This window comes from Diabrotica undecimpunctata, chromosome 3, assembly GCF_040954645.1.
Source record: "Diabrotica undecimpunctata isolate CICGRU chromosome 3, icDiaUnde3, whole genome shotgun sequence".
Classification (NCBI taxonomy): Eukaryota; Metazoa; Arthropoda; class Insecta; order Coleoptera; family Chrysomelidae; genus Diabrotica; species Diabrotica undecimpunctata.
In genome coordinates, this window is record NC_092805.1 from 93,215,159 (window position 1) to 93,241,984 (window position 26,826).

General features: G+C 32.4%; 1 protein-coding gene across 1 annotated transcript in view; it reads left to right on the forward strand.

Annotated features, from left to right (window-relative positions):
• LOC140437063 (uncharacterized) overlaps positions 1-26,826 on the forward strand; it is a 167,821-nt gene that overhangs the window by 136,971 nt on the left and 4,024 nt on the right. Inside the window, exon 20 of the mRNA XM_072526314.1 lies at positions 9,352-9,523. Within this exon, the coding sequence (XP_072382415.1) occupies positions 9,352-9,523 (172 nt within the window). The remainder of the gene's footprint in view (positions 1-9,351; positions 9,524-26,826) is intronic.

The window sequence follows — 26,826 nt, forward strand, 5'->3', positions numbered from 1 at the left end:
ATAGTTTTGAGTCGATGCTGTATAATTTCTTCCTCCTCGCATTTCTCTTTATTACCAAAGTCCACTATAATCTCGACATGTGACAAATTATCAGCCAACTCTTGTAACTCTGTGGTCATCAAATATTTCTTAGACTTTTTATACCTAGAATTTCTTTCTTCTTCTTCTCATGATGCCGTCTCCTCTCGAAGGTTGGCGATCCAAGTGGCAATTGTAGTTTTGGAAACTGCTGCGCGAAAGATTTCTGCGGATGAGCGGTCGAACCATCTCCTCAGATCTTTCAGCCATGAGTTCTGGCGTCTTCCTACTGATCTTTTGCTCTGTACTTTTCCTTCCAGTATAACTTGAAGTAATTCGTATCGTTCGCCTCTCAACACATGACCCAAGTATTGCATTTTCCTCTCTTTGATTATGCTTAGTAATTATTTTTTTTTACACATGCGACGAAGTACCTCAACATTAGTAACTCTTTGTACCTATGGAATTCTCAACATTCGTCTGTATATATACATCTCAAAGGCATCTATTCTTTTTTCTATTCCAGAGTCCATTGTCCACCTTTCACAGCCATACAGTAAGACAGAAAAAACGTAACATCTGATCATTCGAAATCTACGCTGCAGACTAAGGTCTGATCTTGTAAAAAATGTTTTCATGCTCATGAATCCTTTTCTTGCTTGTTCGATTCTTGATAGGATTTCTTTTTTGAATTATACTGACTATTGATATTTGTTCCCAAATATTTTATGGAATTTACCTGTTCTATTATTTGACCCTTGGCATACACATCTACGTTTATTGGTGTCTTTGAAAATACTAAAGTTTAAGTTTTGGAAACGTTTAGATGTAAACCGAACATTTCGCTGTGGTGAACTACCGCATTTATTATATTTTGTAGTTCTTGTGCATTGCTTGCTATTAAGACGGTATCATTAGCATATCTGATGTTGTCTATGCTGATTCCGTTAATCTTAATTTCGCCTTGGACCTTGTCTAATACTTCTCTGAATATAGACTCCGAATACGAATTAAACAATAGCGGTGATAAGACGCAACCCTGTCTCACTCCTCGTTGGATTTGTATATCTTCGGATGTCTTCGGATTCATTTCTTATACAATTAATACTTTACTACAACTACCTCTAAGATCTTAGACTATCTTTTATCACAATATATAAATAAAAAGTAATAAAAACAGATAAAATTCAGAGCTAATTATATCATCGGGCGCGCTGCAGCACGGAATGCCATAAATTTAACACCTATTACTTCAGCGTCTCACTAACAACGAAATAAATTATATACCGATGCGGTATATGTTAAGTTGCCTCATAAAATTTGAAATAGCTGGATGGATAAGAGGGTGTAACTAAATATACCGATAGCGTGTCCGCCGATGGGTATAGTGTTGCCGTACGCCGTAACCTGGCAGAGACTTGGACTTTTCGCAGTTGCGAGCGTTAAAAAATTGATGCCTTTAAGATGTGGTATGCTGCACATACCTTGGACAAACGTTTTCATTTTAAACCAACTCGAGATTTAAAAAAAGGCTCTCCACAATATGTCTGCAACATATTCTGCAATTTTTAGGTCACGTGGTTCGCAGAGGTGACAATAGTTTAAAGAGATTAAATGTTTCTGAAAACGTTCCAGAGAGAAGATCAAGTAGACGATCACCAACTAGATGGTCCAACCAAATTAAGAACTCAGCCTACGGTGTTCCTAACAATTTTTCAGGAAAAATTGTTAGGAATATTGGAAGAAATCACGATCCTCAGTAATGGGGAAACGACAAAAGAGAGAGACGCCGTAATCGAAGTTGAAAATGTGCCGAGGGTCTATCCAACTGCATCCACATTTTCTCATATTTAAAAATCATTTCTTATACTTATTGTCTAACTTCCTAGATAGCAGTGTCAAAATGACATTATACAATTACAATCAATGGCTACTTTGATGGAAATTAGCGTTTAGTATAAAAATTTGTTTTATGTAAAGATATTTACTGAATGACCATCGAATTTAGCTATCATGAATACTTACATGGATAGATAAAATAGAAGATTATTTAAATGTCTTCCATTATAAGATACAGAATACCAGGTAAACCATTTAAAACAATATTATTCAATGTCACATGTAGGCCTAATTTAATTAAAATAATAAAACTCCCTATTATTATCATATTTTAATTTTATAAATGGCTTAGTATCTTTTCTAGATATATCGCGATGTTTTTTTATGTATTGTATATAACCACGGCATACTTGATTATAATTATTGTTAAAGCTTACAAATTAAGAAAACTTTTTATATAATTTAAAAATAAAAATAGATAGGTATAGGAAACTCCGATATAGTTTAAAAGCCACACAAAATTAAATTTGCCACACTACATACTAATAAAATACATACAATAAAATATACATTAGAACAATCTAATATTTGGACCACCCTGTAAAAATTCTGTTATAATAAATTATATTTGTTTAAATAAGACATGGACACAAGAAACAAGAAAGCTGAAATCGATAATATACTACATAATAATCAAACAAGATACCACAATAAAGATCAAAGATGTGCGAGTCAGAAGAGGAGCAGAATGTGGAACGGACCACAGACTACTGACAGCAAAAATGGGCATTAATTGGAAACATAACAAGACCCCCTCTACAGAAAAACCGTTGAACACTATATGAGAAAAACAATATAATATAGAACTACTCCAAGAACAATCAATAAGAGAACTATACCAACAACGTTAAGACCAAAAATTAATAGAATTTAGATACGGCAACATCGAAGAAATATACGAGCATATAAAGGCGAGTATAAAGCAAGCAGCATTCGAAGCCCTTGGAGAAAAAGAACATATAACAAATAAACAGCACTATTATAAAATAAATGAACCAACAAAACGAATAATTGAAGAAAAAAAGCAACTATACAGAAAATGGCTGACTACAAACAACGATGAAGTTTATAAAGAATATAGAGAAAAAGATAGAGAGGTGAAAAAACAAATGGATGACTACAAACACAACAAAAGAATGAAGAATAGGAAAGAACCTGCTTAAATATTGAAACATACATAGGAGGTACAAGAACTTCGGAGTCATGGAAAGTAGTGAGAGGATTGAAACAAAACTCAAAAGAAAAAATTAAATTGGGAAATATACAGGACAAAGAATGAAAGGACTACTACAAAGAACTATTAAGAGAACAAAGACCACAATTCATTGGAAAAGAAAACAGGCGAAGACAAAGCAGATCCCCACAACAAGAAATAGAAATAAGAGATAGGGAAATGAGAACGGCCATAAAAGCAATCAAAAATAAGAAAGCACCGCGACCTGGAGGCATCTCACCTGAGCTTACACCGGATGATACAATGGATATTTCAGAAAGCCATAAATGAAGAACAGCTCCCAAAAGAATGGACGGAGGCATATATGACATCTATATTTAAGAAAGGAGATAAAAAACGATGCGAAAACTACAGAGGAATAAGTGTAATATCATTAATAGGAAGATTATATGGGAAGATACTGCGAGAAAAGATAGAGAAAGCGATAAAAGGCAAAATCGGGGAGGATCAGGCAGGCTTCACGGCAGGAAGATCATGCAAAGACCACATATACACACTGGAACAACTGTTGGAAAAGAAAAAAACAAAAAATAGAGATATATATTTGGCATTTGTGGACCTGAGAAAGGCGTATGACTCTGTACCAAGGTCAGAACTATGGAAGGCAATGTAAACATTAGAAATACAGGCGGAACTCATAAAAGCTACAAAAGGTCTGTATAAAGAAAATAAAATGTCCATTAAAATGGGAACAAGAATCATAGGAGACTTCACCACAACAAAAGGGCTCCTGCAGGGTTGTTCCACATCTCCAACCCCATTCAAAATATACTTAGAGAAAGCCTTGACTACATGGAAAAGAAAATGCGAAGGCATGGGAGTACTGGTACGGAACGAATACCTATATACGTTAAGCTTTGCAGACGATCAAGTAGTGATTGCACAAGACCAAGACGACCTCAGCTATATCATGTAGTAATTTCCAGCCACTTTTAGTCTGTCAAAAAGTAACTAACTTCGCAAAAAAATAATTACTAAATTCACTAGACAGTTCGGACTGGGAATAGCGAACCGAGTATATATTGCAGTCGGCGATAAGTTACAATATTTTTGTCGCAATATGTAAAGCATATTCCTTTTCTATTTGGTCTTTCTTTGCATTAATGTTACGTAGATTACAAGTAAGACACTGATTTTTTTTTCGGTGCAAAAAGCCGATTTTAAACTCAGTATTGGTTATGTGCTTTTCGTGGCTGGCTTATCGGATGGGTGATTCTCTAACATCCATTCATTATACAGTGAAAACAATTTGGTAAACGTTAAAGACTCATAAAAATACATCTTTGTTGTTCTTTTCTTGCTTATTGGGATTCTTTTGCTCAAATAGAGTTTATACGCGCATGAATGGAATTTTTATAATTTTCATGTACAACATTTGCTCTCTTCTTATGGCGACCACGCATATCTCCGGGTATAAAGATTCCACCTTCCTGACTATTAATTTTTTTGAATAGTGTAGTTAACCACATATCTGTTACGTTATAAGTGCCCAAAAATGTTTTATTTACAAACTTAGAGTCGGTGTTCTGCTAACTGCAAACTATATTCATATGTTAAGTTTCTTTTGGTTTCTCTTAACTTTACAAATTTTCTCTCTTGTCTAGGTCATTGCAAAATAGGGTGGTAATAATAAAATCCTATCCGGGATATCCTATTAAGGTGCGTTTGCCCATTCTTCTATGAGACGTCCTCGAAAATGTATATGTTACCATGTTTATGTTACCTTTACGTAAAGCAATTCTTCCTTGAAGTCTATCCCATATATGCTCGATGGGATTCAGGTGCCTAGCTCAGAGCGGAGACTTAAGGCCCAAGTAAGCAATTTTAGATTCGTGGATGTCACATAAAGATAACAGGAATAAAGCGACTAACACTAGCCTGAATTTTTAATCGGATAGGGTACCATGCTGGAGTTCTATTGCCCTTTCTCTCTTGTCTGAGAACATATCTACATAAATATTCGCTCTGTTTGTTATGATCAGCTATTTCCCACAAATTATTAAATAAATTAAGTCTATCATTTTCAAATAATTTCTATTTACATTTTCTGTTACATTTATTGTTACATTCAGGTCCCAATTAGCTCATTTTTGGAAATTTTCTAGTTTTACTAGTATATTCTTAAGTAGAGTTCCACAGTTTCTTTAAGACATTCATATTCCAAATACCCCTTTTGTCTCTCCCTTCCCAGATTTTTCTTCTTTAGGTATTCTGTTTTCTTAACAAACGAATTTAATGAAGACATTCATTTTCCAAATACTCCTTTTGTCTCTCCCTTCCCAGATTTTTCTTCTTTGGATATTCTGTTTTCTTAACAGACGAATTTAATGATGAACTTGTGCCTTTGGTGCATGTAGAAGTTTTCGATGTCGATGTATCTTGAGTATGTAGTGCACTGTGAACATTTGTTACTTTATTTTTATCAGCAGAAGTTAGTTCGGTCGTAAATGATATTGGTGTTATTATTTTTTTTTGCAATTCTAAACTAGTATTTTCACATGAGGTTTTAAGGTTTAAGACATGCTCTATATACTCAGCAGTTGATAATAAAGAATTTACTTTTGGCTGTTATCTTCCTGATAAGAAGAGCCTGGTAAATTGACTTAAATGTTATTAATAGTAATATTGCACTGCCTTGCTTTCTTGTATCACAACTCACAATGAAGTTGTAAAAACTTACTCAATAAATTTTTCGAGAAAAACATTGTATAAAATGTTACAATGTTTTTATAAAAAATATTCATCAATATTAAAATTTTTCAATATTGTTACATTGGTCTATCTATCAATCGGTTTTAAAACGTCTTGCGACGTTGTCCGATGCCTAATTTCCATGACATTCTATCATCCCATTGGCCCTCTCTAAGATCTCTTGCGCTCATCGCCTTCGTTACTCCCTCTCTCCAAGATTTCTTGGGTCTTCCTCTTTTTCTACGGTTTGGTGGTATCCATTGCATAAATATTTTTGGGAGTCTTGAGTTATCCATCCTCTGGACGTGTCCATACCATATCAGCTGTTTTCTTTCTATGTCTGTTGTTAGAGAGCCGTCAACCCCCATTCGCTGTCTTATCTCATCATTACGTATTCTGTCTCTGCGTGACACTCCTACTGATCTTCTAAAAGCGTCCATTTCTACTGCCTCCAGTTTTCTTCTGTTGTTTTCGGTTATTCGCCAAGTTTCCGCTTCGTACAATAGACTGCTTTTAATAAGAGATTCGTAGATATTGTGTTTTCTTTTGTCTTTTTCCTATTTCATGACTCCACAGTACGCTGTTTAGACAACCTATTGTTTTTTTGGATTGTGTTATTGTTCCCTTTATTTCTTCATCATCTTTCTCCGTTGTGTCAAAAACGATTCCTAGGTATGTGTAATGGTCGCAGGGCATGATGATTTCGTTATTTTCTAATGTGATGTTCGATAGTTCGGTACGTATTGGTAGGTATTTTGTTTTTTCTATATTAATTTCTAGTCCCCACTTTCTATATTCTTCTTGTAATTTCCTTGCCATGTATTCCAGATCAGCTTTATTGTTTGCTATAACAACCTGGTCATCAGCAAACTGCAATGTATACAAGCAAATCTCTCCGAGGTCTACGCCCATGCCTCTGCATTTTCGTTTCCACTCTTTCAATGCTTTTGCAACATATATTTTAAACAAGGTCGGTGATACACAACACCCCTGACGTAGACCTTTATTAACCAGGAAGCTTTGCGATAGTCTGTTTCCATTTTTTATTTGTGATTTTGACCCTTCATACAAATTTCTTAAGGCTTATATTAAGGTGACACTAATATTCGTCTGTCACAACACGTTCCAGAGTTTGTTTACAAGAACTGTATCGTACGCCTTCTGCAAGTCAATAAACATGAGGTGAGTTTCTTGATTTGTGCTTAATTTTTTTTCTATTAGTTCTTTGAGGCAGAAGATATTATCAGTACAGGTTCTGCCTGTTCGAAAACCGGATTGTTCTTCTTCCTCTTGGTCTTTGTATTCCTTCTCAATGCGGTCTCTAATTATTCGTCCATACAAACGGCTGAATGTATAGTGACTGATATCCCTCTATAGTTTTCACATTTAAGCTTATCTCCTTTCTTATGGATCGACGAAATATAAGCAATTTTCCACTCGTCGGGTACGGGAGAACCATTTATAAATTTATTTATGCACCAAGTGACGGTTTCAAACAATTTTTGTGATTCAAATTTTATTAGTTCGGCTGGAATATCCCCTGGTCCTGGAGACCTACCATTTTTCAGTTCTTTTATAGCTTTTCTAATTTCTGTCACTTGTATTGTTATATCTTTTCCTTCAATATTAACCTCTGTTGGTGATTGAGTTAAGTATTCGTCCCTATTTTCTGTCAGTAGTTCCCCATAGTACTTTTCTCATTTTTGTGTGGATATTAGTTGAATATTTGTGCCCTTCCTTTCGTTAGTTCTTATTTTACTAAGGAACTTCCATGTTTCTGTACATTTTCTGCCTCCCAGGTAGGTATTAATTTCCTGGTACTTCTTATCCCACATTTCTCTTTTTGATTTTACTGTTGTTCTTCTTGTTATTCTTTTGAGTTCCAGGTATTCATCTCTATCTTTTTGTTGTTTACTGCTCAGCCATCTGATATACGCTTGCTTTTTCTCTTCTACGAGTGCTTCTATTTCTTTGTTCCACCATAGTTTTTCACTTTGTCTTTGAGTGTTAGAGCCGAGTGCTTCTTCTGCAGCTTTTTTAACGCTAACGACTATGTTTTTATATACCTCCTCTACTGTTGATGTTTCAGTTATATTCATTAGTTTGCCATCCAGTCTTTGTTGATATAGTATTCTTGCATTCTCTTGGGTCAAACTATCCAATGATTATGTGTTATTTTATATCTAAATGGTTACTTTTGATTTTACGATATAATGATCTGAACCACATGTTATTCCTTTGTATGCTCTTGTGTCCTGTACTTGCATATTAGTATTTTGTTTTATGATGACATAGTCTATAACATTGTAACATTGTAACGTTGTAACATTGGTTATAACGTTGTTTCCGCCAAGTGATTTAAAATGTGCACTCACAATGAGGTTATTTTGTTGAATAAATTTATATTAAGATAAGATAGAATAAAAGATATACCAAACTAAAGGTTATCCTTTATAAATGTTATTTACTCTATAGTTGAAAATCATTGTAAGTAGAGTTACAATGTTATTCATATCAGATGTCGATGTGATCAAATTATTTGATTTAAAGATTTGGTCTGTACAGTGTACACACACTCTACCGTTTTACTGTGCAAGTTTATGTTTCTTAAACTGTTTGGAATTAAAAGAGGTTAGTCTTTGTATGTGGGTATATTTTATTTTTATAAAAACCCTTAAAAGGGCAACATTACAAGCACGAACGTTTTCGGAACAACTGTTCCATCATCAGGTTAAAATGCAGGTTAACATGCCTGAGCCACCAAAGTATTTGGGTATATTGTTACCCAAATATTTTGGTGGCTCAGGCATGTTAACCTGCATTTTAACCTGATGATGGAACAGTTGTTCCGAAAACGTTCGTGCTTGTAATGTTGCCCTTTTAAGGGTTTTTATAAAAATAAAATATACCCACATACAAAGACTAACCTCTTTTGTTATACGTGGTATACAGCCAGCTACAGGAATTATTTTCCTTGTGGATTTTGTTTGGAATTACTCCAAAAATAGATCTATTGGAAGAAGTTGGTAGGGCAATTGACAGAAGGTATTTTTATCTGATGTAATAATAATAGTCTCCTGTTTTATACCTCTTTGCGGCTTTGGGAGTATAGCAGGGTAGCCTGCTATATCTAGGGCCTACGGTATGCAAGGAAGGTAACATGGCCAGTGCTACGCTTCAACCGCCTATTATTACCCCTGGTTTTACCCAAGGTACTCATTTTTATTCAGGCTGAGTCGACCTGGGGCCTATAGACATTTTTAAAAATGTCTAGTTGTTCTTGTCAGCGGTAGGATTCGAACTCCGAACCACCGGCATGCGAGGCAAGCATCCTACCGCTTGCGCTACGCAGGCCCTAAAATCGCTAAATTGTTTTGTCGATAACGCTTACCTTCATTATTGTATTTTTATTACATTTGCTTTGAACGCTATAACAAACTAAATATCCTTTTTTAAATATGTGTCGCATGCCTATACTAATTTGTCAAATTTTTTTCAAATATTTTTAGATTAAAACGCTTGAAATTGAAACTAAAGAAACTCCTACCAGTTTAGAAGATGTAACAGTATCCAGTCCTCAACAAACTCATGAAATACCAGTAAGTGGAAAATCGGTTGGCGATGACGACACCAGAGCTACAATTGCCAGTTCCACTCTTCCTATAGAAATGACATCCAAAGGTGAATACACTTCAGACCTTCGAACTGATAAACAAATAGCGACTAGTAGTGTGGTTGAAGGAGTTACCGAACAAGAAACCTTTACTTACGATTATATAAAAGAGGTAAAATAGTACGATTTGAAGCTTATTATGGCTCTGTTATTGAACTTACAGAATATAGAAAGTGCAAATTTAATTTTTTGTAAACTTTTATTTATAAATTAAACAATTTCAATATATTTTTGCAGAATTGTTGAAGTGGTTGAATATTCTCCACTGAATTTAATCGCGATGAGCAATATATGAAAAAGACATAATATAATATTGTATACATTATATATTCATCGAAAAAGTCTAGGGATATTTTTAGAAGGTGACGTAATTTCTTCTTTAATTGTTTTAAATAAATAATAATCGATTTGTAGTGATTAGTAGTATTTACCATACGACAAAATTTGTTGAAATCTCAAAAATAACGAGATTGCCTTTCAGTACAATTAACAAAAGTTTAGGTCATTGCAAAATAGGGTGGTAATAATAAAATCCTGTCCGGGATATCCTGTTAAGATGCGTTTGCCCATTCTTCTATGAGACGCCCTCGAAAACGAAACGGCATGTATATGTTACGTTTACGTGGAGCCATTCTTCGTTGAAGTCTATCCCATATATGCTCGATGAGATTCAGGGGCCTAGCTCAGAGCGGAGACTTAAGGCCCAAGTAAGCAATTTTAGATTCGTGGATGTCACATAAAGATAACAGGAATAAAGCGACTAACACTAGCCTGAATTTTTAATCGGGTAGGGTACTATGTTGGAGTTCTATTACCCAGGACTCCCACATGAAGAGCATTTGGCTGATAGTGCCCCTATCGCGTATCAGAGTGCTCTAGGGGGAAAGGGATAGTCTGGAGCATTGGAGCGCGGTGGAGTGATTCCTGTTTATAACTCGAATCAATACAGCTCACTCCAATGAATTGTTACACCCGAACGTAATTCTTAGGGGTGAACATGTCTCACAGGCTAGGTTTAATTATATTGCTTGCTTGCTTGTGTTCTCGATATTATCGAGAATACTTCCATAGTCGTTAGCCCTTTTGTGCGACAGTCTGTCTTGAAGTATGTCTAAGTTACGTCGAATTGTTTAACAGATGTAAAAGTGAGACATTCTTTAGGGTAAATATGAGACAAGGTTAGGTAAAGAATGAGACTAATAATTATATAATTTTTAGCAAAATGCCAAGAGGATATGTGAAAAAGCTAAAATCATATAACGATGAAAACCTTCAGGCAGCATTAAACCTTATTAAAGAAGGTAAGATTAATTTAAGAATGGCATCAAAATGCTTAAAATAGATAAATCCACGTTAAGTAGACAATTCCATGGAAATCACAATAAAATAGAAGGTCGAAAAACCGAAATTGAGCATGATCTGGCGGAAAAAACTAGAATTTTGGCCAAATAGAGTTTTATTGTGACAAAACAAGAAATCTTAGAAACGGTCCAATCATTTGTAAATGAGAATAACAGCACAACTTAATTTTAAAACAACAAACCAGAACACGACTGATTTCATGATTTTTGTAAAAGGCAAAAGTTAAGCCAAAGGATAGAGCAATTAGAATTAAATAGACGACCGGTAACCAGCGCAGCGATCCATTTTTGTTTTATGGATTCTACGACCGCGTACAGGAGACCACCAATAAATTAAACCTAAGTAATTTACCAGAGCTTATTTAGAACATAAATAAAACCAGTTTTTCTTCCGATTCTTCTCATAGCCGAAAAAGGGGAGAAAGTTCATAGTAATATACAGGGTCCAGGAAAAGAAAATATCTGTCATGGTATATATTTCACCTATCGGTAAATTACTACCACTACTAATTATTTTTCAAGAAGCCAACTTATGGTCTAGCTGGAAGGGACAACATAACATACCAAATACTTTGTATGCATGATCGAAAAAAGGTTAGATGACTACCAATATTTTCTAGCAGTAGTTAATAAAATTTTATGAAATAATGAACCAAAGACCATTAATTATAATTCTCGATGATCACATTACCCATTTGGACATAACTACAATTGAAGGGATAATCGCAGAAAATATAACTTTACTGAAACTTCCAGCACACAGCACGGACCTTTTACAACCTCTGGACAAATGCTGCTTTGGACCACTAAGCTCCACGTTAGAATGAAAAATTAATTTACTGGCAACGTGAAAATCAAAGAAAGCTTTCGAAATCTGAATTTTCGGACTTGTGTGAATTATAAAATGAAAGAATAAATACGGAAACAATCATTTCTTCCTTCTCTAGTACTCTTTCCCTGTGACAGAACTAGACATTTCTGAGAGAATCAAGTTTTTTCCCAGCAGTCCCTTAATTGTATAAATATTACTAACTCTACTTTGTGTCACTATAGTCACACAACACTCTAAAAAACAATCGGTAAGAATGTACATCCAGTGCTTCCTCAGCCGTTTTCAACACAAGTGACAATAATTAAATTCCTATCTCTTTAGAGTCACTTCTACTCGCGAATGGAAAGAACGACTCCAAATCTGCAAAAAAGGCACAAAATAGATGGATCTATCAAGATGAAAGTAACGCGGAAAATTTAACACTAAATCAAGATCTAGATATATCAGATGTTAGGGAGGACAACTAAATACTCGTAAAATTTTCCACGAAAAGGAAGATTGTATATTACGTTGCTTATGTTGATTCGGTAGATATTTTTCCCATGTAGTATCTTATCTTCAGCGTAAGAGTAATTTATTTTTATATTATTCCAATTCAGAAACGTACGAGGTCGATCCTATATACGTAGTAATGAAGCTTTCTAATCCGACTTCCCATGGTGGGGTAGAACGCGTGAAGAAATCACTAATACTTTACTACAAAACACGCTAAGTAAAATAAACAACTGGGCCAGATTCTATGAAATACTACATCAACCTAAGACTGAAAAAGATGTTGGCTGTGCTGTTACAACGACTACAACCACCGTCAACTTGTTTCGACTCTCCAGCAATTGCAGTATTTATACTGCTGAACTATATGGAATACTACAACCGGTGAAAACTCCACTCAACGATGATAAAACTATAGCAATCTGTACGGTCTCTCTTTCCTCTTTGCAGTCCATAAGAAACGTATATTCTATCTACCCAATAGTTCAAGAAATCCAGATCGTCTTTAAACTAATGGAACTACAGTAACAATATTGTGGGTCCCATCACACGTTGGTATTCCAGGTAACGAAAAAGCCGATCAAGCAGCAAAACAAGCATGTTCTCTTAACGTAACAACAGACATTCAAACATCATCAGATTTAAAAAGAACACTCAAACATAAAATAATGAACCTTTGGAATGATCATTGGAAAAGAAGCAATACCAAGTTAAGCGTTCTACAACCAAACATTTTCTACCACCAGCTCCCACCAATGACAAGAAAGGACAAATCTATCATCCGAAGATTGATAATGGGGCACACATGCCTTACACATGGACACCTAATGATTTCCAGTAATCAGATTTTGTGCCAGTACTGCAACACCACGACTTACATAACACATGTACTTCTCGTCAACACTACCTAGCAGCCAGAAGAAAATACAATCTTGGTAACAACCTAAAAGACATACCTATCTCAAACAGCAGCAACTATGAAAGTGTATTAAACTTTTTAAAAAACACAAAGTTATACAATTTAATTTAAAACAAAATGTATTATAAAAAATGTATTGTAACTCATTTGTACCCAGTGTAAAGTATTAACCATGTAAATATGAATATAAATTGTACCTGTGTCAATGGCTATTAGCTGTTGAGACATATATTTTCGAAATAAAAAAAAATTTTCCTAAATTTGCCCCTTTGTCTCATAATTGTACCTTCTGAGGGGTGAAAAATGAGACGTATAAATGTTGTAAACAAATAAAATATTGTTGTTAAAAAAGTTGATACTTTATTGGCAAATTGACCATATGAGAAGGTTCTTTATATGTTTTAAAAGATTTAAATAATGTCTCATAATTACTCCCACTTGACCATATTTAATTTTTTTCTACAACCTTAAATTTTATAGAAAAACTAAACTAAATCAAAACACACTGTATTAAGGTATGGGTAACTCCTATAAGAGTATTTTATTTTTTAAGGATAATTTTAAAATGTCGTCAAATATAGGGTACTCTATAAGAAAAAATATAACTTTGTTACACAACTATTTTTGGGAACACCTTATATAATTCACAGTATTCTAAAAATTGTAGTGTTAATGGCCATGTATATTTCAGGACCCTTAAGCTAGCGGGGACACATGAGCGGAATCCAATTTAACCTACGTAATATTTTTTCACCCATTTTTCACTAATTTATTACCACCCTAATAATTTTTCACCACCAAACCAACCTTAAGGGGAGCGATTCTGCTGGCTTAAGATTCAAGCTAGCAGAATTCAAAAAAGAAACTTTTTGTTGATGGCATATTTTTTCACCCATTTTTCACTAATTTATTACCACCCTAATAATTTTTCACCACTAAACCACCCTTAATGGGAGCGATTCTGCTGGCTTAAGGTTCAAGCTAGTAGAATAACAAAATAAAAAATCTTTTTGTTGATGGCATATTTTTTCACCAATTTTTCACTAATTTATTACCACCCTAATAATTTTTCACCACCAAACCAACCTTAAGGGGAGCGATTCTGCTGGCTTAAGGTTCAAGCCAGCAGAATTCAAAAAAAAAATTTTTGTTGATGACATATTTTTTCACCCATTTTTCACTAATTTATTACCACCCTAATAATTTTTCACCACCAAACCACCCTTAATGGGAGCGGTTCTTCTGGCATAAGGTTCAAGATGGCAGAATTTAAAAAAAAAACTTTTTGTTAATGGCATATTTTTTCACCCATTTTTCACTAATTTATTACCACCCTAATATTGTTTCACCATCAAACCACCCTTAAGGGGAGCCTTTCTGCTGGGTTGCGGTTCAAGCTAGCAGAATTTAAAAAAACATATTTATAATATACCACAGTGTTTTGCTAGGTTTTTACGAATTTATTAACATCCTAGTAATTTTTCACCCCTTAACTACCCCTTGTGAAAAGTCAATAATTCTGTTAGGTTAAAATTTAACGTTAAAAAAATCATCAATTTCACTATCCTCTACTTATAACTGACATAATAAAGTATTTTTACCTTGATAAGTTTCCATCTCTAAACCAATCTTATTTGGAAACGTTCCTGCTAGCTTAATATTCGAGCCAGCGGAATTTAAAAAAATTATTTATGATATACCACAGTGTTTTGCTAAGTTTTTACGAATTTATTACCAACTTAGTAATTTTGTATCCCTCGACTAACCCTTAGTGGAAGTCAATAGTTCTGCTACGTTTAAATTAAAGGTGAAAAAGTTTTGTTTTATAACTTTACTAAATACTATTTATAAATAAAATAAGAAACTCTCTGGTTAGTTTTTACTAAATGTTAACCAACTTCACCAATTCCACCATCTACACATTTACGCTGGTTGAATGCAAAGCAAATCTTTTCGGAAGTATGAGAGACTACAGTATTATGCTAGATTTGTATATATTACCATCCTATTCTCTGTTCACAAATTGTTGAGAGCACGAAATATGCCTCAAACTTATAAAACGGTCGTAAATCATAAGCGTTCCTAAGGTGTTTATTCATTAAATAATAATATAATGTTTTAATACTGTTATATATAATATTGATAATATTTTAATACTAATATATTTAGCAAAAAAAACAATTAAAACTTTCACGACTAATGTTGGTTATTATATTATATTAATAAAAATAAGAATTTAACCATTAACAATTTTGTAAATGAGAATACCTTATCTCTTTGGATATTTCAATACTAATCTTCGCGTTTAATCACTTTACTAGAAAACCTGGAATTCATATCCGAATGTACTATTCGTTGCAAGATAATTAAGATAGAATTCCCCAGATTTTTAATAATATAATTATATTCGAAACTTAACTTGAAAGTGTGAAGTTATTACGAACGAAAACAATTTTTTTGTTTAGTACGTTTTTGATCGCATGTAATTTACGGCTCGTCGGTGTTTCCGCGTCTACGGCAGTAATTAGCGTCTCGAATATTTCTTTTGCGAATTATATGCAGTGTGTGAGTAATTTTTTATTTCATATACCTACGAACATATACGTACCTTTCGCTCGTGCTCGTTTTGTTGGATTGTTTGTGATGGCTTCATCATCAAGTTTTACACCGGTACTGTTGCGTACAGTCAGTAAGTCTGTCTATTCACCAAGAGAGAAGACTATTGTCTGTGAATGTTCACGATGCTCTGGTTTCTCAGAATCCCACAAACACTGTTCGCAACATAGTCGAAAATTGTGCCAACATGACTGGCGTAGGAGAGTCAACTTTATATAGGTTCCTATCAGAAAGAAAAAAACACGGTATAGCTAACCCAAACACAAACGAAAACTTAAAGAGAGGGAAAAAGCCTATTGAAATTGATGAATTTGCCAAAAATGGTATTCGAAGGAAAATTCATGGATTTTTTTTCAAAAAAGAAATACTAAACCTAAACAAAATTTTACAAGAAGTTAGAGACGACCCGGATTTGCCTCATATCGGACGAACTAAATTGTGGCAAGTTTTAAAAGAATTAAATTTCCGGTGGGAGAAATCAGACCGAAAATCACTTTTGATTGACCGGGAGGAGAAGATGATATTGGAGAAGAAATTATCGAAGATTCATACGAAAATTCCGGGCTGAAGAAAGGCCCATCTTCTACCAGGATGAAACGTGGGTAAACTCAGGTCATACTCTAAAAAACATTTGGTCAGATAAAAATATATTAAGCTCCAGGCAAGTCTTTATGGAAGGTTGTTGGTCTACTGGTATCTCCCCACCTTCTGGTAAAGGCAGTAGATTAATAATTTCTCACATTGGCAGTGAAAAAGGATTTGTTAAGCATGGTTTGTTGGAATTTCATTCCAAAAGCACAAAAGACTATCACGAGGAGATGACAGCTGATGTTTTCGAAGAGTATTTTGAACAAATGATTGAACACATATCACCAAATTCAATTATAGTATTAGATAATGCACCTTATCATTCACGACTAGTGAAAAAGACTTCTAACGAATGCGTGAAAGAAACAGGATATTCTTGACTGGCTGCGGAATAAGTATCTGCCTTACGAAGATGGAATGGTAAAAGCAGAACTTTTAAAAATTGCCCGGCAACACAAATCTAAGTTCAAGAAATACGTAGTTGACAAAATGGCGGAAAGGCGAAACATCACAGTCTTTAGACTTCCACCCTACCACTGCGAAATAAATCCAATTGAACTCATTTGGGCACAAATGAAAACTTATGTGGCTAGAAAAAATACGTCATATAAAATACAAGATGTACGTGAATTATTGTTATACGAGTCATTATAACATATTACAAAACAAAACAGGAAAGATGCAGTAAGACATGTAATAGAAGAAGAACAAAAAATGTGGGATCTTGATAACATAATTGATGCGACCGTAGAGATTATTAACCTAATTATTAACCCTCAAGACGACTCGGATTCCGAAGTTGATCCTATTTATTTTGAATTTGAATAGTTTTCTAATCGTAATTATATAAGGTAAGTAATAGTAGTTGTAATCGTAAGGTGTTAAAGGGGAAAGGCGCAAAATGTCGCCTGTCAAAATCTTCAATGTGTTTTAAATGTATCCATTTTTTTTTTCAAATCCTGAGAAAACTAAAAAGCATTTTTGAAAAATTTAAAGGCAGAATGAAATATTTTTTAGAATAAATAAAAAGTTTCTTTTGCATGCAATATTTTCAATTAAAAATTATACTATATTTTCTCTTTTATTTTCAACCCTGTTACATAACATATTAAAATAAACATTGTAGAAGTTTTCAGGGACTTTCTGCCCTGAGTAATAATGTAATCTTTCATTCTGCGTTTAAATTTTTCAAAAATATTTATTAGTTTTCTCCGGATTCGAAAATAATGGATATACATTTAAAACGCATTGGAAATTTTGCCAAGCGACATTTGGCGCCTTTTTCCTTAATTAAATAAATGTATCTGTTACAAATGGCAAGAAACTTTTTATTTTTGAATAAAATAAATAAGTTTTATTAAAAAATACAATTTACATAAGTACAATTTAAAAAATATATTTATTTAGTTCAAATAAATGTTTCAATCATATACTCTACGACACTGGTCGTTCATTTCTAACCATTCAAAATATCCCCGTAATAGGATTATAAGGTATTGTATTCCTTCAGATATAAGGTGGGTTAGTCGAAAACGTCTTAAACCGTCAGTTTTAGGTTGATTTTTACTATTATATCGTATTACCTATCCTCTCTGTATTTCAGTTTTCTAATTAGGGTTAAACTTGTAGTGAGCTATCAACAAATTGTGAACCGTGTATAGTAATTTTTCACCCTTCAACTACCCTCTATGAGGAGTCAATAATTCTACTAAGTTAAAATTTAAGGTGATAAAAAATCTATTTTTATAATTTTACTGTATTCTACTTGTAACTGAAAATATAAATTGCTTGCCAGGTTTTTACTAAATTTGATCCACCCTTATAATTTTTGACCCCCTAAGCCTCAGTTAATGGGAAACATTCAACAAGATACACATTGACGCTAGGTGAATAAAAAATCTTTTTGAAAACACAAGAGTGCTCTGCTAGAATTTTACTATATTTTTACCAGCCTAGTCATGTTCTTCTCAACTACCCTAATTGAAAAACATTTTTAAATGTTATTCTTTACTAACTAATATTTATATTTTTAATGTTTAAATATTAAAAATATGAAAACACTTTATTCCAAAAACTATAAATTTTACCTGTTTTAAAAAATTGACTCTGATTCGAGTCGTATTACATGGCTAAGCGAAATCGAATCGTTACTCCCTTTTATGAATATAAAATATCTGAAATCAAGTTGAGTTTTAGTAAATACAATGGAATTTTTATATTTCACAGAATAAATTACCAGGTAAGAAATATTCAAATTGAAATAATTTTATTACGTCTATTACATTATTTAACTGATTGTAAAGGAGGGTCGGGACAGTGCGCACCGCACCTATTGTTAAAAGATTTGTATTCATTAGGTAGACGAAAATTTGAAAAATAATTTAGGTATTTAATATTTTAGTAATATTTAAATAAGAAGAGTATTAACGATTGGTCAAAACATAATTTTAAGATTAGGTGTATAACATAAAGAATTTATAGTGGAAAACATTTTAGGATATAAATATTTTAAGTAGGTATATTCAAATGAGACCGAAATTAACGGTTGGTCAGAACAGCTGATATAGATTACTTGCGTAGTAAAATAAATTTATATTAACAGCATTTTAAAAATTTAAAGATATTTGTATTTTAATTCTTTGTCGATTTTTCATTCATTGTCAGCTAAATATAGGTAAAAATTAAAGGTTATTACAAAAAAATATTAACTTATTTATTTTGTTTATGGAAATGTTTGAAAGAATCGCCCACGGAGAGATCTGGTTTCTCGGCCCAATCCACACACTCATAAATTGGGTTTTTTCTTATTTTTAGGATAGAACATACTCTGCATCTTTTCGTTTTCGTTTCGCGTTTGTCCGATGTATTAGCAATTATTTATAGGTAAATGTTCGCGTGCGATATTCCGTCTTTCTTTGCTTTTTTATAAATTAATTTACGAAATAATTCTAACCTTGATATCGTCTTTTATGTCTTTTGTTTAGTATATTGTTTAAAACTAAGTCTAACTTTCCACGGTACCATCGACTCATCTAGTGATAATTCTTTAACTGGATAATGCAGAGCAGTCATTTTATTATTAAAAAGTCTATAATTGTTCTTATTCTATAAAACCGATCTTCAGGAATAACATTCGGTCTCATTGGATTATGGATGAAGATTAAGCACCTTAAAATTATAAGAAAACGATCTCTTCCGATGTTCTGCAAAAAAAAGTTGAATAGTAGATCTGCTTTCCAATAACCCTCCAATCTTGAAATCCGTATGTGTCAGTGTGGAAGATAATTCCCATAAATACTAGAAATTCAAATAAGGAAAGCAGTTTACATCTTTAAATGCTAGAATTTACACAAACACCAACTTCACCAACTTTTTTATATGCTAAATATTGTTGTTTTGTACATTGCCTATTTTTTAACAAAATTTTACAACTTAAAAAGGGATCATTGCCGTGAGTTGGCTGTATATCATATAGTTAAAAAACTCGAACATTGAAGTAAAACACTGTTGTAATTGGTATATTTAATTAAATTTTAAAAATCCTAAAGGATTAAGTTCAAAACGTTTTTGGACTTATCAGTCCATCTTCAGTGAAATTTGTTGTACTTTTAGTAAGTAATTAATAAGTAATAGGTAAGTAGTAATTTTTAATTAAATATACCAATTATTGCAACAGAAGTGTTTTTCACACACACACACTCGCACACACACACACCGTGTAAATGTATTGAAGTATTTTTGAAAAAACAAATTTATTTAATTTTGTTAAAGGGGTAGTAAGGGGTGAAAAATTATTAAAGTTGTAATAAATTCGTAAAAACCTAGCAGAACACTGTGGTATATCATAAATATTTTTTTTAATTCTGCTAGCTTGAACCGTAAGCCAGCAGAATCGCTCCCCTTAAGGGTGGTTGGATGGTGAAAAAATATTAGGGTGGTAATAAATTAGTGAAAAATGGGTGAAAAAATATGCCATCAACAAAAAGTTTTTTTTAAAATTCTGCTAGCTTAAACCTTAAGCCAACAGAATCGCTCCTATTAAGGGTGGTTTGGTGGTGAAAAATTATTAGGGTGGTAATAAATTACTGAAAAAATATGCCATCAACAAAAAGTTTTTTTTTTTTAATTCTGCTAGCTTGAACCTTAAGCCAGCAGAATAGTTCCCATTAAGGGTGGTTTGGTGGTGAAGAAATATTAGGGTGGTAATAAATTAGTGAAAAATGGGTGAAAAAATATGCCATCAACAAAAAGATTTTTTATTTTGTTATTCTGCTAGCTTGAACCTTAAGCCAGCAGAATCGCTCCCATTAAGGGTGGTTTAGTGGTGAAAAATTATTAGGGTGGTAATAAATTAGTGAAAAATTGGTGAAAAAATATGCCATCAACAAAAAGTTTTTTTTTTAATTCTGCTAGCTTGAACCTTAAGCCAGCAGAATCGCTCCCCTTAAGGTTGGTTTGGTGGTGAAAAATTATTAGGGTGGTAATAAATTAGTGAAAAATGGGTGAAAAAATATTACGTAGGTTAAATTGGATTCCGCTCATGTGTCCCCGCTAGCTTAAGGGTCCTGTATATTTCTATAAAGGAAAAAACTTTGAATATTAGTCGTCTTCGCTACAGGGACCGATGCGTGTAGGATGATCCATACTGTTTATACAGGGTGTTTCACGACGAGCTTACACTACCTATATATCCGAAACTACTCACACGATATATTATGAAAATTGGCTTATTGGAATTACAAGTTATGACAAACTTAAACTTAACTTAAAGAAAATGTTTTTATTGATATACCACTTACGGTTATACCGAAAGTAGGCAGCAACGGTGTAATTTTAAATAGAATACCCTGATAAAATTTGTATGAGGTACCATAGGTCAAAACTTCATATTTTTTAAGTTATTTATGTCTTTCCAAAAATTTTGTCTTATAGATACAAACTTTTCAAAATATCTCAGCTTATCTCAAAATTATAATGTCTTTAAAATTTTTGCAACACAAAGAGTAGGTAACGTCCTTTTAGGAATTTACATCTAAATTGCATTTCTAAGTATGGGGTGTTCACAAATAATACGCCATTTTTTTTTAATTTCAAAACACAGTAAGTTAATAATTTTAAATGAAACCCTATATTTTATAATTTTAGCCACAAAGAAATCAATTGTCTTTCAAATAGTATTAGGGTTTTCTATCCCAAAGTTAATACACTTCTGGAAATAAGACATTTTACAGATTTTAAGCAGTTTGCTGATATCAATAATTGTAAGTAAGGTGGTAAAGGCTAGATCTTGCAAACCTCAAGAAGAATGTAAAGAGGATTTTGCAAAAATAGGGCAAACGATGAAAATAGGCAAATGTTGTTTAACGATTATTGGAAAATGCAATGTTGTTTTAATAAAAGAATTGTATTTATTGCAAATTTAATAACCACGGAACTCAAGAAATGTTCAAGATGCAAAATAGTCGAAGAATCAAAACAGAAGAGAACAGATTTGTCACCCATGCTTTTTATTTACCTATTACTAATGGCGAATCCTTAAAAGTATGCAAGCAGTACTTTTTAAAAACTTCCAATGAAACTAGTCGAATTATTACAAAGGTCATCAATGAAGAAAGTAACCTCACGTTCTGGAATTTGTCATGACGACAGAAGAGACTTAGCAACATCAAACAAAATTTCTAATTCGGATGGGAATTTGGTACAGCAACATATTAAGTCAATACCTTCTTATGAAAGTCACTATTGTAAAAAAGATACAGATATGATATATCTTCCTCCTACTTATACGCTTACTGGACTTTATCAGGAATATAAAAAATGAATTCCTGTTGATAAACGACCTGTTTCACGATTTATTTACGAACGCGCTATTAATTCATTAAACTTAATATTTAAAATAATTAAAATTATGTCCGAAAAAGACATGCGCCACATGTAATCGATATTAAACCCGTGCTGGACAAAACAAGAATTGTTATGTATCCGTCATGTTCATGCTTGCGTTAAAAGAATATTAAAGTCTTGAACACATTGATCATAAATTCTTAATTCCCGGTCACACTCATATAGAGTGTGACAGCGACCACTCAATTATTGAAAAAAAAAGGAAAAACGATATCCTTGTCCCATTGAACATCCAATAGATTGGATGAATCTGGTAAGGCTTTGTGGTTTTAAAAAACCCTTTGACGTTATTGAAATGGACATTTCCAATTTTTCGAATACTCTACCCTTCTCAAATCAGTTTTTCAGTAAAGAAAAATTAACGAAGATTGGTAGAAAGTTATCTGGAAGGATATTAAATGGCTACGGTATACCAATGTTCAAAATTTTGTAATAAACGTCTCTAAGCGAAGAAGAGTCATTTCAATCGTTAAGCTATTAGAAAAAAGGAAAAAAGGTTTTATGTTAACATACCGATGTCTTATAAAAATGCCAATCCGATAAGTAAAGAAAAACAGAACCTAATGAAGTTGTTGCCATTATAAACCAAACCTTTCACTCCTATAAAAATTTGCCTACTACAGATGGTGTACGAGATATTTTGCCAAATGCATCTGACCAAGAGGATAACAATAATTAGTTACTAGTAATAACTAGATATGTTTTGTACCTAGACTTCATTAAAAAATGTTTGTGACAAGAGGCATATGTTCAATTTTTTTAAAAGACTATTCGATATACACCATATTTAGTACATAAAATGGGTTATTGCGTCAGAATTAAGTTATACACAGAAGCTAATACACTTTTTATCGAAAAATAAAATAGTATTGTATTGTCGTGCATAAATCACAAAAACCCGTTTTCCCAAAGTTATACTTTTTTGAGAGCATTTGTTTTGAGAGATATGATATTTATTGTTTTATTTTATTAGCCGTGTATAAAGATGTCATAATTGTTATTATTTGTGATTATTGGCACTTTAGTTACGAAAGTCAAAGCCGAAAACGGTTTTTTAAAAAATTAATTTTCGTAACAAAATTTATTTATTGAGAACGTACAGGTATGGTAACAACTACAAAACAAAAAGCTCTTAATCTAATTAAACACTGGTATATATAGTCTTTCTATATGTCGTCACATATTGGATAATCCAGGGACGTAACTCCTCCTCCCTTAGAAAGAAGCATATCCTTGGGGTGTGCTTCTTTACACAATAAATCCTTGGGTTTCTTCTTTTCTTGTTTCTTCTTGTTTTCCTCGACGCACAGTTTTACAATATTTATTTAAATAATATAAAATTAAAATGAAAATTATTATATATATACAGATTGTCCAAAAACTTGTTTGCTTAAAATAAATTGAATTATTATCTTTTAAATTATATTTTTGTGTTTCTAACTTTTCTAAAATATCTTTAGTCTTTCTAAGGTTAATTGTATTAAGATTTATTGGTGAAAAATTTGAACTTTCATTTTGAAAAATATTAATAGAAGGAATAACTTTTGGAAGATTTATATGAGCAAAGTGACTTTTACTAATTTTTTCTGTTTGGAAGACTTCATTCTTGATTTTCACGGTACATTCAGGAACTGATTCTAAAACGTAGCTTCCATGTATTGGTAAATTTTCTTTTGAGTTTGGGCACTCAATAATTGCTAATTCTTCTTCTGGAACTGTAACTATCCATTTTCCGTCGCTGATTCTATCTTCTTTATCTTTACTTCGAAATATTCACATGACAATGCCTTTTTCTTGAAATTTATTAATTGGACTGCACAAGGGGCTTCTTCGGTTATCGTTAGTCTATTACTTCCTTTACATATGTACTCTTCTGAGTCTATTTCTGTGCATATATCTTCGATGTAGATATAGCTAAATTCATTAAGTGCGAGGAAAGGTTTGTAAGGTAAATGAATAAGATAATTTGAGTTGTTCATTGGAATAGGAATAGGGAATAGCTGGTAATAATCATATATTTCCGATTCAACTAATGGAATCTCTAATACAAATGTAATTATAGAATTTACTGAATAGCTCTTAATATTTATTATTTTCTCATACTGAATTATTTTTCCTAGTGTAGAATCAAAAGGCATTAATTTTGACTTTGTCTGAGATTTTGCTTTCTTTATTTCATTTAAAAGTTCAATTGGATTTACTATAGAATTGTGCAAGGTATTTATTTTGGCAAATGAGATTGCAGTTTCTACTTTTTCAAAAATATCATAAATTGTTTGATAAAGTAAAGTAATTTGATTTATCACTATAAATGACTGAATATGTGTATACATACTTTTTTCAAATAAAGCTAATTTATTCTCTATAGCTTCAATTTTTGATTTCAAAATCAATTGATTATGTGAAATATTATTTATAGCATTATTAAAAGTATTTATAGAATCTTGCAATAAAGATATTTGTCTTAGGGAATTTACTTTTAAGTTACTTTGATTATCTTTTAATTGTTTTATTTCGTTTTCTATTCTTTGTGCGTCTTCTTGGTCCATATTTCCTGTAATACATTTTATTATTGTTCCTAGAGGATTTAGAAGTCCTCTTTTTATTCTTTTTTCTTCCTTATACAAAGGTGGATTAATTTGATATATTTGTTCTTCTATTTTACTTTGTAACGTAATCAAAGGGATAAATGAGTTTTCTAATTCTGGATAATAACTTGTTTGATTTTTGAAACTTGTATGTAGTCTTTGAGCTTCATTTTTCAATAAATAAAATTCTTGTATGACAGAAGTTAAATTGTAAATTTGTATAAATGTCCAGTGTGTAGAAATTATTTTGGAGGTACCTAATCTAAAAGGTAGGAGTCCTGGATATGTAGTTACATCTTCAAACTTGACTAAGTTGTCTCTTGCGTTGATAAAGTTGACTGCTCCGAAGATTCCGACGATAAATCTGAAATATTAGGCATTATTTTAGTTTCGTTTATGTGGACTATTATTTTCTTTTTATTCTTGGGATTTTCAATTTCTATTTTCCCGTTTTCTAATATTTGTGTAAGTATATAAGGTCCAGTATATTTTCTACTTAATTTTCCTCCGCGAGTCTCTGTTTTTCTATAAACTTGTGATCCTAAACGAGGATCTTTTGAGTTTCTATCTTTATTTCTTTTTCCAATTATATTCTCTTTAAGTTTTTGATTTTCTTCTTGTCTACTTATATATAGAGCTTGAGTATTATTTTGATGTGCATTAACATATTGAGTATAAGCTTGTGCTGGAATAAGTCCCATGGGATCTTTACTGTCTGTATGTCCCGATACTAATTCGAAAGGTGTATGGCCAGTTGCTGAGTGTATAGTACTATTATAGGCAATAAGAGCATAAGGCATAATGGAAATATTATCTGTATCTTTATCTTTTTCTTTTAGTAATCTTAAGTGCTCAGTTAAGGTAGAATGGAATCTTTCTACCGGGGAATTAGATTCGTGATGATATGGAGTAGTAAAATGTATTTTTATTTGATGCGTTTTTAGTAATTCGTCTACAACGTCATTTTTTAATTCTCCGCCACTATCTGCAACAATTTGTTTCGGTATTCCAAAAATGAAAAGAAATGTACTAATTGTTGACACGCTGATATCGCTGTGCCAAAATATGGTAACGCTTGGCCATATTTTGAAAATTTATCTATAATTGTTAAAAATCTTTGATTGCCAACTTTATAAGTATCTATATGTATTATTTCAAAAGGCTTGGATGGTGTGTGGGTTAATATTAAAGGTTCTTTATGTGGATTTCTATTATATTTTGATCTTTGGCATATTTCACATTCGTTTATATATTTTTCTATATCCTTCTTCATTGATTTCCAGTAGTAATTTATTTTTAAAGCTCTAAGAGTCTCTGAAATTCCTCGATGATTCGTTTTGCCGTCGTGTTTATATTTTATTAGTTGATTCCTTTCTTCTGGTAAAACATTGTTAACTAATTTTGTACATTCAATCAATTTTAATTTTGTAAAATATTTACGCCATACATTCTGAAATATTGGTCGTAATTCTTGAGATAAGAAATAAATGTATAAAGTATTTTTGCACGCATTTTCTTTTAGGAATTGTGTCACACTTTCTTCGTCAGCTGAAATAGTAGCTCTTATTATTTTATGTCCTTCAAAATTCTCGCATTCGCGTTTTAAATAATTTGCAAAAGGCGCTCTTTTAACGATAAGTTGATAGGCTTTATTGTTTATTATTTCATCCAACAATGAGAATCTATTTTCATTTGAAGATTCAGCACTATGGGCTGTATCTGTGTCTGAGGTATCCATTTCAACGTTTTCATTGTTCTCATTTCCTGTTGATATAATTTTATTTACTTGTGGGTTTTCTGTAACCTCATTGTTATCGAGAATTTGCAAAGTTTCATTTATTACATTTTCATCAACTATGTCTGGATTAAATTCAGCTAAAAATTGGTCGATATCAAAATCTATGTCACCGGGATTATTTATATTTGATTCTGTTTCAATTGCATTAATATTTATTCGACTTAAAGAATCGGCAATATTCGTTTTACCGGGTTTATATTTTATAGTATAGTT